The sequence below is a fragment of the Otolemur garnettii genome, unplaced genomic scaffold, assembly GCF_000181295.1.
Source record: "Otolemur garnettii isolate 467f Iridium unplaced genomic scaffold, OtoGar3 scaffold00001, whole genome shotgun sequence".
Taxonomy (NCBI): Eukaryota; Metazoa; Chordata; class Mammalia; order Primates; family Galagidae; genus Otolemur; species Otolemur garnettii.
The window spans coordinates 13,678,221-13,692,123 of NW_003852396.1; the positions used below are offsets into that span (position 1 = coordinate 13,678,221).

Genomic DNA, 13,903 nt, shown 5'->3' on the forward strand with positions numbered 1-13,903 from the left:
TGCCATCACAGCTCATAGCAACCTACAACTCCTGGGCTCAAGCAAGTCTCCTGCCTCAGCCTCCCAAGTAGCTGGGATTACAGGCCCCTGCCACAATGCCCGGCTGTTTTTTGATTGCAGCTGTCATTGTTGTTTGATGGGCCCAGGCTGGATTCGAATCTGCCACCTTAGGTGTATGTGGCTGGCGCCTTAGCCACTTGAGCTACAGGCGCCGAGCTTTGAAAACTTTCAAGCTTTGAAAGCAAGGCCGCAATAGGAGTTTAAATGCATGAGAATCAGAATGTAAATTTTTCGTTCATAAGAACATGATTCCACTCAGAATTGTGTTGATAAATATTCCTTTGATAATAAAGTTGGTTAGAAGAACAAATGTCTAAATTTGTAAAATTTTGTCCTGCTCTTTTCCCAGTTAAACAATAAAGGGAGAATCTTATTTTAACTAGGAGTCATTTTAAAGTATATTTTATCCATAAAAGTGCCTGATACTTTTGAAATTTTGGGAACAGAAAATAATAAACATAGCAATTAAATTTACGAACCCTGGAAGACAGATTGCACAGGCTCTATCCAAGCTGCCCTTCTGCTTAACTGTGCCATGTCACCTTTCTGATCTTCATTTTGTTTGTTTGTTTTTTAAAGTATAAAACTGATCAGCAGTATCTCCTCCCTCATGATTTTATGGCTAAAATGAGATAATGAATATGAAGTTCTTAGGATAGAATTAGTTACTATAACTTACAGTCTCAAGAGTTAATTATCCTATTGACATAGCACCTGACATTTTCACCTGGCTATCATTTGATATGATAGATCTATTTTGATACTGAGGTCTTTTTAACAGAACATTTACACATGGCCATTTGACTCAGGAATATTTTGATATGGCCATTACAAAGAAATCATTAAACTTTCTGGCTTTGTAAAAATTGCCAATCATTGTTGGAATAGACATCTTCGCTGTTTATCTCTGAACATCTTCCCATTAAGTCTCTATCTGCGGAGGCGAGAGAAAGTGAGAGGCTTACTCTAGTGAGGATTAGGAATAGGTTAAGGGTAAGGAGGCTGAAAGGTCAGAAATGGAAGATGATCTGGAAACTTTGACATACTCACTACTTGATTTGTTTTAATCATTAATCATGTCCACATAGTCTGGTTCAGTCAGAAAACAACCAAGAGACTGAGAATGTAGAGATGGTTTGCATTCTGCCACTTGCAGTGGTCTGACTTTGACTAAGTTACCTTTTTATTTTTTTTTACTTAGTTTTTTTATCTGTAAAATAAGGATGATTTTATCCTTCATTTTGTTGGGAGAATTAAATGAGAAAATCTATGCTAAGTACTTGGTATAGCTTCCTCCCTGTTGCCTCCCTTGCCAGGCTTCCTCCCTGAAGCCCTGAATTTTTTTGACCCAAAAGGTCCTTTGAAGAAGGTGAATCTATCCCTTAATGATACATTACTTAATAGCTGTTCACCTACAATTTTTTTCCAAAGGAACTCAAAAATAATAACAATTCTTCTATAGATGCTTTTGTATTTTTGAATCATAAAGCATGTGATTAATATAAATGCTTTTAGTTTAAAATGAAGGTTTTTTTATTTTAGATGTTGCTATTGTTGAAGTTACGTAGTAGTTTTGCTTAAATAATGTAGTATACCTATGCCATAGTTGTGCCACACCTAAACACAATTATGTTTATGTGTTTGGAATTCTGTCCTTGCTTGTTAGTTAACCCACTTCTAGCTGCCTGTCCATTTTTTTCTGCTACAAATATATTTTCTAAGAGTTTTTATTTTTTAGAGAAGATTTAGGTTTAGCTAAAACCAAGATTTTACATATACCCCTTACCTTCACACCTGTGTAGCCCTCCCATTATCAACATACGCCACCAGAGTGGTACAGGTTTTGAAAATTGACGAACCTACAGTGATTGGCACATCTTTATCACCTAATGTACATGCTTTACCTTAGGGCTCACTCTTGTCGTGGGTTTGGATAAATGTATAATGACTCATGTCAACCATTATACCATCATATGGAATAGTTCCACCACTCTAACAATCCTCTGTGCTCTGCCTAGTCATCCTTCCCTTCCTGCTAATCCCTAATTCTTTATAGTCTCCATAGTTCTGCCTTGTCCAGGATGTCTTATTGTTCTTTATAGTTGAAATCTTACAAAATGTAGCCTTTTTCAGATTGACTTCTTTCACTTGATAATGTGAATTTAAAATTCCTCTGTATCTTTACACAGCATAATAGCACATTTCTTTTTAGTGTGGAATAATATTCCATTGTCTGGACATACACACCTACCAAAGGACATCTTGGTTGCTTCCAGGTTTTGACAATTATGAATAAAGCTGCTATAAATATTCAAGTGCACTTTTTTGTGTGGGCATACGTCTTCCACTCCTTTGGGAAAATACCAAGAAGTAGGATTGCCAGATCGTGTGTAAGACTATTTTAGTTTTGTGAGGAAACCACTGAACTTCTTCCAAAGTGGCTGTACCATTTTGCATTCCCACCAGCAACGGATTAGAGTTTCTGTTGCTTCACATCATCACCAGCATTTAGTGTTGTCAGTGCTCTGGATTTTGGCCATTCTAATGGTTGTATAATGATATCTCCTTGTCATTTCAAATTGCACTTCCCTGATCATATATGATATGGAGCATCTTTTCTTTCATAGGCTTATACGATATATCTGTATATCTTCTTTGATTAAGTGTCTGTTAAAGTCTTTGGCCCATTTTTAAGTTGGCTTGTTTGTTTTCCTGTTGTTATGTTTTAAGAGTCCTTTGTGGGCTCAGCACCTGTAGCTCAGTGTTAGGGTGCTGGCCACATACACTGGGTCTGGCGGGTTTGAACCCAGCCCGGGCCTGCCAAACAACAGTGACAACTACAACAAAAAAATAGTCGGAGGTCGTGCCGGGCACCTGTAGTCCCAGCTACTTGGGAGGCTGAGACAAGAGAATCACTTAAGCCCAAGAGTGTGAGGTTGATGTCAGCTGTGATGCCACAGCACTCTACCGAGGGTGATATAGAGAGACTGTCTCAAAAAAAAAAAAGTCCTTTGTGTATGCTGAATAACAAATATGTCTTTGCAAATATTTTCTCTTAGTCTGTAGCTTGTCTTTTAATTCTCTTGACACTGTCTTTGGCAGAGCAGAACAGATATTTTTAATTTTAACCAAGTCCAGCTTATCAATTCTTTTTTTTCATAGATCATGTTTTTGGTGGTGTTTCTGAAAAATCATTGCCAAACCCAAGTCATTTAGATTTTTCCCTGTGTTTTCTTCTAGGAGTTTTATATTTTTGCATTTTACATTTAGATCTTGATCCATTTTAACTTAATTATGTCTAGATGCTTTTTTTGTGGTATGTGAATATTCTGTTGTTCTAGGACTATTTGTTGAAAATAATTTTTTTCTCCATTGTATTGCTCTTGTACCTTGTTGTCAAAGATTAGTTGACTATATTTGTGTGACTCGATTTTTGCCATCTCTGCCCTCTTTCATTGCTCTTTTTTTCTTTTACTAATACCACACTGTCCTGATTCCTCTAACTTTATAGCAAGTCTTGAACCTGTCATGTGACTTTTCCCCATTTCATTACCTGAAAGAGCTTATAAGTCCTTTAAGTAACTTAGGATATTCAGCATTCTAGTCCTCTCTCACTTTCATTGGCCTTTGTGAGAAATTCAAAGCTCTTCAACTCTATGTTTCATGTTCCAGATTGTAGGAGATCATAGAGTTTTCTAGATTCCAAGCCATGGAATCTTCTTTTGGATCATTGTACTCCATATACTGTTGTGAACTGTAATGGTTTACTAAGCAATTTCAGATCTCTTATCTCATCAAATCTCTCATTTCTGTCACCATTATTTTACAGAGAAGTAAACTGAAGCATTGGAAGGCATACAGTATAGCCAAGATCACAGGTTTCCAGGGAGTTATCGGTTCTTCTTTTTTAGCACATTAAGTGCACTGTTACTTCACACTTTCTTCTGCCTATGAAGAAAGATTGGGAAGGGGGTGGGTGTGCTGGGCCAGTGCACAGATCACGTGTTTCTGCCTTCTCCAACCTCCTCAAGATAATTTTCTTTTTCTCTCCCTGTGCCAAACCTCTAGTTCACTCTAGTCAAACTTCTAGTCCACTCTAGTCAAACCTGTAGTAAAATCTCTAGTCCACTCTGTGTCAGGTGAATACTTTTTTACCATGATTATTATTTTCTTGGATTTTTGCCCCATAAAGTGATACTTAACATTTCTGCTATTGGATCAAAGACATTATTTTTGAAACCCATGGATTGTAAAAAATTGGAGCTGGTTAGAAGCCTTTTGGTGGGGCTATTTGTTAAGATGTGCTGCAGTGAAGTACAAGGTTGGACAATTAAGTTTGGGAACTCATCCCAGAAAAAGTGCTATATATTGCTGAATACAGTACAGTCACCGGATATCCAAGGGGAGCACTTCAAAGGTGACCGTAGTAATATTCAGCAATGAGGTATATAGCTTTTTTTCTAGGATAAGTTCATGAACTTAATTGTCTGACCTGGTGTAAAGATATATAGCCATGTGGGAACTATGGGAGAAGTCAAAGACATAGAATACCTACCAAGGAGCCTCTTAAGTAAATGAATAGTCATGTTATCAGACACTCACATATGTAAATGTGAGTATGGATGAGTGGGTGTGTATTATTTTCCTAATGCTGAATCAGTGGGGTTATTTCATTCCAGCCTTTGGACATTTGGTAAATTGTCTATATTAAAGTTATTTTTTGTATATTTAAAACTTCACTTTTCAACTGAATATTTCATTGTTTGCATAGCAGTCAAACTTGATCCTGAATTTATTTAGAGAGAGGACCTGACTCTTGGCTGTAGAGCATATGTGAAAATCCCACTGACTTGTGCCTGGTGTGATTCTGTAGGTGTGCATGTGGCTGCCCATCTGGTGAATGCCCTCAACTTCTCTGTGAATTACAGTGAGGATTTTATTGATCTGAATGCAGCAAGATACCGAGATGAGGTGGGTGGTCGCTGTCTTCCCATTTTCCTTTCACTTGTGAGATGACTAATGAGGGTCTGTGATTTTTACAGAAAATTTGTACCTTGCTGCTCCTTTTGAGTGCTTTTAAAATGCAGTTGTCAAGTTGAGTTTCATTCCTTTTCAATAGAAAATATAGGTAATTGCTATTTCATAGTCTCTCCTGCTGAAAATGGGAGTTTGTAGAGTGTCTACTTTTTATATTCTGCAATGCTCAGATGGGTGCCGCTCAGGCCTTCCTCTGACTACCAACAGCTTTTGGCTAATTCCTCTCATCCAGCTGAGAGTGCCAGTACGCCATATGAGGGTAAAAGTACTTTAATAAATTACATATTGTGCTGGGGCAAAGGGGCAGAAAAGTAATTGGTTATTTGTGAATCTTGATAAATCAATTTGTTTGACTTACAAATATTAGTGAATTTTCATGATTCATTGGTTTTTCTTAATCCTCAAAATAAGCAACCATTAGCTGAATTCCGTAGCAAGCAGTATCTTCCTTGGGGTACTTTGGTCCATGTGAAGACACCCATGAAATAAAATTGTCTGAGCAAGATGCTGGGCCAACACCTGAGAGACAGTACGTGATGAGCCTGGGTGGGTCTCAGGCTTGCCACTTTCATACTGTCCCCAGGCTGGCTTTGCTACACGATGACAAGAGTGCATTAAAACTACCCTGGACCCCTTTTAATGAGAACCTCTCATTCTGCCCACTAAGTTTGGTAAGAATAAGATCATTCCCCATCTGCCCCCAGTCTGTTCTCTCCTCCACAGAATGCCAGAGTTCTCCAGGTTAAAACACCATGATCATGTGCTTGACCTCTAACCTAAAACAAAACAAAGGGAAACACTACAACAAACAGACACAAATCCCAAATAGTAAACAACCTTTGATAAATCCCTTCCTTTACTGGTATTTTTTAAAATGCCAATAGGATTTAAGTGGTCTGGGTTGAGGCCTAGTCATGGATATTATTTAAAAAGTTCACCAGGTTTGTAGCGAATACTCAGCATTGAAAACCACTGGAAAATCGAGCTCCTTAGCCTGCCAGTAACACTCCTACTAGGGAGTGACTTTGGACTCAGCCACCACTTCTTCCTCCATCCCTTTCCTCCTGCCCTCTCTCAGATCACTAGGGTTACTCATTTCCTGCTCTTGCTGTACAATTTCCTTTGCTTCTCTTTCCCTTCTTTACTTTTCTTTTTAGAAATCATATGTCTTTAATAACTGTTAGGCTCTTCTCATTTTAATGTAATATACCTTTGTTTAGGTTTCAATATTTTTCATCATTTGGGGATTTTTGGTGGTTAAATTTTTTTTTTGCAGTTTTTGGCGGGGGCCTGGCTTGACCCCTCCACTTGTGGCATATGGGGCCAGTGCCCTTCTCCTTTGAGCCACAGGCGCCGCCCAAATTTGTTTTTTTTAAGAATGGTATATGCACAATATAAAATATTTTAAAACTCTCAAGTAAATGAAGTGAAATATGAAATTTTCTCCTCCAAAAGTAATTGCAATTATTTATGTTTTCTTCTAAGCTGTTTTGAATGCTTTTTATGTTACATAGTCCTCTGCAGTTAACTTGTTTTCATAAATATTCACATTGTGGGCTTGCTGTATAGATCTATCTCATCCTCTTCATGTGCATGTGCCATAATTTGTTTTTAGACTTTTCTTTAATCATAGATATTTGATACAAAGGTATTTGTTATGAATCCACCCTCCAGTAAGATTCTTTGTACACATCTGTACAGAGCCATAGATAGACAATTTTGGTTAAAAGATATGCGCATTTCAAATTTTGATGGACAGTGTCAAACTGCTTTTTAAAAAGGCTTCTCCAGTTTACACACTGCTATCAGCAGTGTATCAGAATGCCTGTTTCTATGCTTCGTCTGTGGTTTGGGTTTTGATTTTGTTCCTAATCAGATTAATGAAAATGGTAACTCACTGTTTTAAGTTATAGTTCCCCTTCACTGTTACTTCTTTCCTCCCTTTATCCCTTCTGTTGTATCTTCTTTTATTCTTTCTCCCCCTTATAATAAATATATTTAAATATTATATATACGATATATGGCATATACATATAACAAATCAATATATTATTCTGTGAATTGCCTTTGAAAAAGATGGTGGTGTGCCCTGTACCCTAATGTTCTTGCTTTATGTTTTCATTCTTCCTGCAGTGACACATCCCCTGCTTTTGATAATTGTGTACCGCCTACCTAAATCTACTTTATCCTCTGTTTAAACCATCTTTTACCCTCAGATGCATCTTTCTCTGGTGATAAAAATTGTTCTATCTTCTGAGTTACCACTTTGTACAGTGTCTATTATATTTTTACTAGTTGTTTGTATGTATTGAGTTTCTCTGGTTTCTAATACCAGGGGCATAAATCACTTCTCCTAAGCTGAGTGAGAAAGCTATTCCTGCACAAGTGGTCCTTGTTCAAAGCCCTTGAAATTACCTTACACAAATGGCTTCCTATCTAGTATATAGTCTGCCCTGACCTAGATTCATACATGGCATAAGAAAAGGAATTTAAGTGTATTTCTCCCTGGTCAGGATTATCAACCCACCTGCACTCTAGGTGGAATAAAGGAGAGGAAATTTGTGGGTGGATCTGGTTAGATGAGCGAGCGGATAATGGACCTTCTTGGGGACAGAGTGAAGCTGCAGAGGCCTGTGATCTACATTGACAGACAGGAGAAAATGTCCTTGTGAAGACCCTAAACCATGAGACGTATGAGGCTACATATGTGATTTGTGCTGTTCCTCCTACTCTGGGAAGGAAGATTCACTTCAATCCCCTCTGCCAATGAGGAGGAACCAGCTGATCATGCGTGTGCCTCTGGGTTCTGTTATCAAGTGTATAGTTTACTACAGTGAGCCTTTCTGGAGGAAAAAGGGTTACTATGGAACCATGATTACTGAAGAGGAGGAAGCTCCACTTTCCTACGTATCAGATGATACCAAACCTGATGGCAGCTATGCTGCAATAATGGGATTTATCCTTGCCCACAAAGCCAGAAAGCTGGCACGTCTTACCAAAGAAGAAAGGATGAAGAAACTTTGTGAGCTCTATGCAAAAGTTCTAGGATCCCAAGAAGCTCTGAAACCATCACATTATGAAGAGAAGAACTGGTGTGAGGAGCAGCAGTACTCCAGGGGCTGCTACACCACCTGCTTTCTCCCTGGGATCATGACTCAATGTGGAAGGGTACTGCACCAACCAGTGGGCAGGATTGATTTTGCAGGCACTGAGACTGCCACACACTGGAGTGGCTACATGGAGGGAGCTGTGGAGGCTGGGGAGAGAGCAGCCCGAGAGATCCTGTATGCTGTGGGGAAGATTCCAGAGGATGAAGTCTGGCAGCCAGAAGCAGAATCAGTGGATGTCCCTGCATGACCCATCACTACAACCTTCTTGGAGAGATATCTGCCTCTGTGCCAGGCCTGCTGAAGCTGATTGGATCGACTGGCATCTTTTCAACAGTGGCTCTGGGCTTCCTGGTGCACCCAAAGGGGCTGCTTGTGTGAGCCTAAAGAGAAAGTGTCTTAACCGCACCCTCTTCCTACTGTATTTGGGGTGTGGGTTTGGGGAAGGGGTTGTAATAAAGTTCCCTGAAAACATAAAGAATGGAATGAGGCAGGGAGCATGAAGAGAAGTCCGACTCTGACTTCTTTATCTCTTTCTCCATTGTGGCCCCAGGTTAGGGTCCCTTACCTGGCTTAGCACTGTGTTCCACCAATTTCTAAGTTTATTGTTCTCAGCACCTTTAGAATAGTTAAATAGGCTTGTGTGCTGCCCCACATTACACCTGGTCCGTGCACAAACAACTAGTTTCTTCCTCCCTCTGTGGCTTTGTGCTTGTACTTTGTCTTTCCTGTAATAGCCTCACCTTCCCTGGTTTTTTGCATTTGTTTTTAGGATCGTGTTTTGTTATAATTGGAAGACCTCAGAGTCTCCTCACCTAATCCTCACCTTCTGTTTTAGAGCTGAGCAAACTGAAGTTTATAGAGCTGGAGCTCAATTGCTCAAGGGCCATAAGAAGCCACTGGTATCTGGGGAATGAGAACACATGATCGATGCTTTTCCACCTTCCCGGATGTATCTCCCAGTTGCTCTCCTTAACTCCCTGTCATAGTCCCTGATGGTGTCCCCTTGTGTAGGTTTACTCTGTTCTGTGCTATCTTCCACCACTCAAATGCTACCCAGTAAATATCTCTAAGTCTTACTGTCTTGTGCAGAGTGTATCAAGTTGATTTTAATTTTTTTAGGGTAAGGATCTTGTCTCTTTTTCCTTTGGTATCTTCCATTCTATCCCAATAAGGGTCAGTATACACTTGGCTAATTAAAAATAAAAGTTGGTTGAGTTGGAAAAAAAAATAGAAAAGGAAGTTAAAAGCTTGTGCTATTATTTTAAGCACCATGAAGATAAAAAATAAATCCACAGATCTATTGGGGATTGAGCTAATGTTTCCAAAAGGTAGAAGAAAAGTTGACTACAGTCTATTATAGCCTACGAGATGTAGTTTAAAGGAAAAAGTTCAATAACAATATTAACGCATCATATTTCCAAGTAGCAGAAACCTATCCTTATTTGGATATCTCTCTATCCTTCACCATGTTTGAAACATAGTAAATTCTCAATTAGTCTTCTTTGGACTGACTGAGTAGTTTACAGTATGAAAACTCCCTGCATATTATATCAGTTTTGATTCTCACTGTCTTTGACACCTTATAGGTAAAGTTTGGCAATTGTGGTAGAATATGTAATATTTTTACATCATAGCTAAAGGGATTGAGTCAAAGAGTAGCCTATTAAAATGGTCAAAGACTAGCCTTAAAACCACTGCTACTAACTTGTAAATAGATATTAAGATAAAAACCTAGGCTTTTTGATGTTTGCCTTTCTAGAATGGGTAGATTTTCTGAGTTGGACTTTTTACTTATCGTATACAATCTCCTCTACCTATAAAAATTTAAAAATTTAAAAAATTTTTTTAAAACCTATAAAAATTTCTTGTGAAGAAATTCTGAAACTTAATTGAGTCTCATATCCATTGAGGAGCGGTATCTTACATGTCCAGTAAATGGCTCATATACCCTGCATACTCCTTGTAGAATTATATATCATCAGTGTTTTATTTTTCAATTTTTTTCCCTTTTTCTCAGGATCCTAGAAAACTTCTCTTCATGACTGGTAAGTTGTTATTCTTATCTCTTTATTTAGATTCAGGAGCATCTTTGAAAATAAACATTGTCAAATGGCACAGCAATTAGATACATTTTTTTTTTTAAAGCAGTCTCACTCTTTCTCCCTGGGTAGGGTGCTGTGGCACCATAGCTCACAGCAACCTCGAACTCTTGAGCTCAAGGTATCCTCTTGCCTCAGTTTCCCCAGGACCTTGAACTACTACAGGTGCCCACCACAACGCCTGGCTAGTTTTTTCTATTTTTAGTAGAGATGGGGTTCTCACTGATGCTGGACTGGTCTTGAACTCCTGGGGCAATTCACCCGCCTCAGCTTCCCAGAGTGGTAGGATTATAGGTGTGAGCCACCATGCCTGTCTTGGTGGCTGCTAAAATCTAACATCAATAATTTGCGTATCAGAGCAAATATTAGGAGATCAGGTGTAAGGTTGCAGTGAGTACAGAGGAGAGAGATAAGGCAAACAGTTGAGGTTTGAATGAATGGAGATTGAAAGTAAGAAAACACATTTCTAGGTCATAGGCTCTTCCAGGGAAGACAATGGGACATGCTTCCTTAGGGCCTGCTTTGTGCCTGCCGCTGTGGCAAGTGCAGTGGGAGATGGTGAGTGTGCTTGCAAAGTGTTGGAAGGGAACGCCAAGCACTTTGGGCATGAATGTAAATCTTACAATTCATTAATTTAGTAGGACTTTTGTGACTTTAAACCCTATAAAAAAGAGGTGAAACAGTCATTAAAGTGAGTTTTTTTAAATGTGTCTCCGATTTCATTTGTAATTTATTTTTCCTTCTCTAGCATATTGTCCATGAAATCTCTGTCTAGATTATTAATTTGTTAAAGCTCAACCGAACATCTCAAAATTTTCTATAGGTGTTATATGATCCTTACTAAAATTGTTCTCTTTCTCAACCTTACATTTATAAAGATAAAAGGAGAAAACTCCATTTTCAGGATTTTTTGCACAAATTTAAATTGCACAAAACTTTATGTCCATCCTGTATTTCAGAGACAAGAATGATTGCATAATTGAGATGGTCTATCTATCATGAACGTTTAAGTGTAATAGCCTATTAGGTGTAGCAGCCCGTATAGCCTGTGGCTAGGAGTGAGAGTTATAAGAAATATTTGTATAGCTCAATAATGGAACACGTTGGTGAAAAGGGCATGGAGAAGGATTTAGTTCTGCTAACAAGCACGAGAGCTTGTGAGATGAGAGCATTAGTGAATTGGCAGTCTCTACACCTGTGGTGTTGAGAGGTATGAGATCAGCCTTGTAGAAGGCTGGAGGAGAAGACAGTTGGGGGCGTGCCCATTCTATCACAGACCTGCTTACTCTGACTCTGTCTCCTCTCTGGGCTGCAGAATGCCAGCACGACAGGCATCTCTCTGCTGAAGATTACCAACCTCTACTAAAAACTAAGATCTATCTTTCTAAGAAGACTGCTTTACTCTAAGACTCTCTCTCTCTCCTGCTAAAGTAGATAGCCCTCAGGTACCTAAGAGAAATTGTTCCTGAGCAAGGTAGCTTAGCAGGCCATTTCTGGAACCTAGTTAAGCCGGGACCGAGACGTGGCCAGTCCTGGGCCCTGACCATTAGGGACCAGAATTGCGTAGGGGGTTGAGGCACATTACCCTGTCCAATGCATTGTTTTTCTTTTGAATCATTTTTATGATGAAAAATAACAGCAATTCTGGTGCTTTCACCCTTCATGTCACAACTATATATTTAAATTTATAAAATGTATTTTGTTTTTGCCTATAGATTTATGATATTTGTTACTTGTAAAGTATTTCACAGTTTTCTCTTTAGTAACACAATTTAGTTTTGTTTAAAACTTTAATCACTGCAAACATGTTTTTCATTTAAGCCTCAAGAATTGGGACAAGAAAAAGGAAAGGGACAAAAAGCAGAAAAATAAAACCTTATGTATGAATCAATGCATTTTTTGCTTCATATGAATTCATTTAAAAGAAATAAACAAGAACTTTGTTGTAATATTTTCTACAGTACATGGTTTAATCAAAGCCTTGGAACATTTAAAATGGTTTTAAAAGTTTAGTTTACAAAAACATAAAAAGATTTGTTATATGACTAAGATATTACATTAAGGCCCTTAGCTTAGTTAATACTTCTATATTAGCAGATGACCTCTCTTATGAAATTCCACTACCTCATGTTCTTTACCAGAGGTCCCCATGCATGGTTTTGGACTGAGTACGGAAGGCTAATACTTAACTTGAATTTCTTGGCTTCTTCTCCGAGTCCCTGGGGAGATTTGGCAGTGTGTTTTACTAACCAATCCATGTACGTTGGGAGTTATTGTTCTACCCTACTGAACATCTTTTCATACTCTTGACCAATACTTTCTTGCTACTACCCCCATTTTGCCTAAAATAACCTACTTTCTTTTGTTCAGGTTAATGCCTGCTCCTCCTTGAAATTACAGCTGACATGTCCCATCATATACAAACTCTTCCCTAGCTCCACTAAGCAGACTTGATACTTCTTGATCTGGATTCCCAAAGCTACATAGTACAGTTGGCCATCCATGTCTATGGGTTCCAGATCCACTGATTCAACCAACCATAGCTGAAAACTATTTTTTAAAAAACAATAAAAATAACAATACAACAATAAAAATACAAATAAAAACAATGCCACATACCAATTATTTATGTAGCATTTAGATTATGTTAGGTATTATAAGTAATCTAGAGATGATTTACAGTATATGGGTGGATGTGTACAGCTTATATGCAAATATAATAGTATGCCATCCTTAGATTTTAGTATTCAGGGGGGTCCTGGAACTAATCTCCCAGGAACACTGAAGGATGACAATAAAATAGAGTATATGGAATAGGTTACTTCCTGATACATACTGTTCTTTCCACTTGTAGATGAACTTCTCACTTCTCTGGGGTGGGAGAGGGCTGCTTCTAGGGTGTACAGGATTCTAGGCAAAAATATTTTGCAGGGCTCTGTCCATATAAACAATTTACGTCACCCCAGTCAGCAAATGAACATCATTTTGTTGTTATAGTCTCATGTAATTTCAGAAAAGAAATACTGTGCAGGAGTCATCCCTGTCTCAGGTGGTCAGCCTGGGACTGGGGCTCAGACATAGGGCTCCCTACATGTAAGTCTTGGGGCATCTGTTTGACCCCACTAAATAGTATCAGGTGAGACAGCAAAGTAAAATCTAAGGTGGGTAATGAGATGAGAAATGTTATTTTCTACAAACGGATTTAATCTAGTTTTGTATTACTAATAATAACTAAAACTAGTAGTCCACAGCCATCTTGAAATGTTCCCAAGTGCAACACTTAAGGAAAATTAAGTTCCTAATGAAGGAAAGCATAAAGAATGTTTGTATTAGTTAAGATATTTCTTGCAGTTTAGTTTGTTTAATGTCACATAGAATCTTCTATCTCTTTGTGTTTAATTTTTTTGCAGTGGCAGTACCCGTAGCTCAGTGGGTAGGGTGCTGGCCACATACACCAAGGCTGGAGAGTTCAAACCTGGCTCTGGCCAGCTAAAACAACAATGACAACTACAACAACAACAAAAACATAGCTGGGCATTGTGGCAGGTTCCTGTAGTCCCAGCTACTTGGGAGGCTGAGGCAAGAGAATTGCTTAAG

At 38.5% G+C, this 13,903-nt stretch overlaps 1 protein-coding gene and 1 pseudogene across 3 annotated transcripts in view; both read left to right on the forward strand.

Annotated features, from left to right (window-relative positions):
• The window catches only part of NOX4 (NADPH oxidase 4), a 165,916-nt gene that overhangs the window by 41,070 nt on the left and 110,943 nt on the right, over positions 1-13,903 (forward strand). For all 3 annotated transcript variants that reach the window (XM_003780833.3, XM_003780834.2, XM_012801130.2), the window contains 2 exons: positions 4,934-5,031; positions 10,225-10,252. In XM_003780833.3, the coding sequence (XP_003780881.1) occupies positions 4,934-5,031; positions 10,225-10,252 (126 nt within the window). The remainder of the gene's footprint in view (positions 1-4,933; positions 5,032-10,224; positions 10,253-13,903) is intronic.
• On the forward strand, positions 5,260-8,585 carry LOC105886716 (annotated as a pseudogene).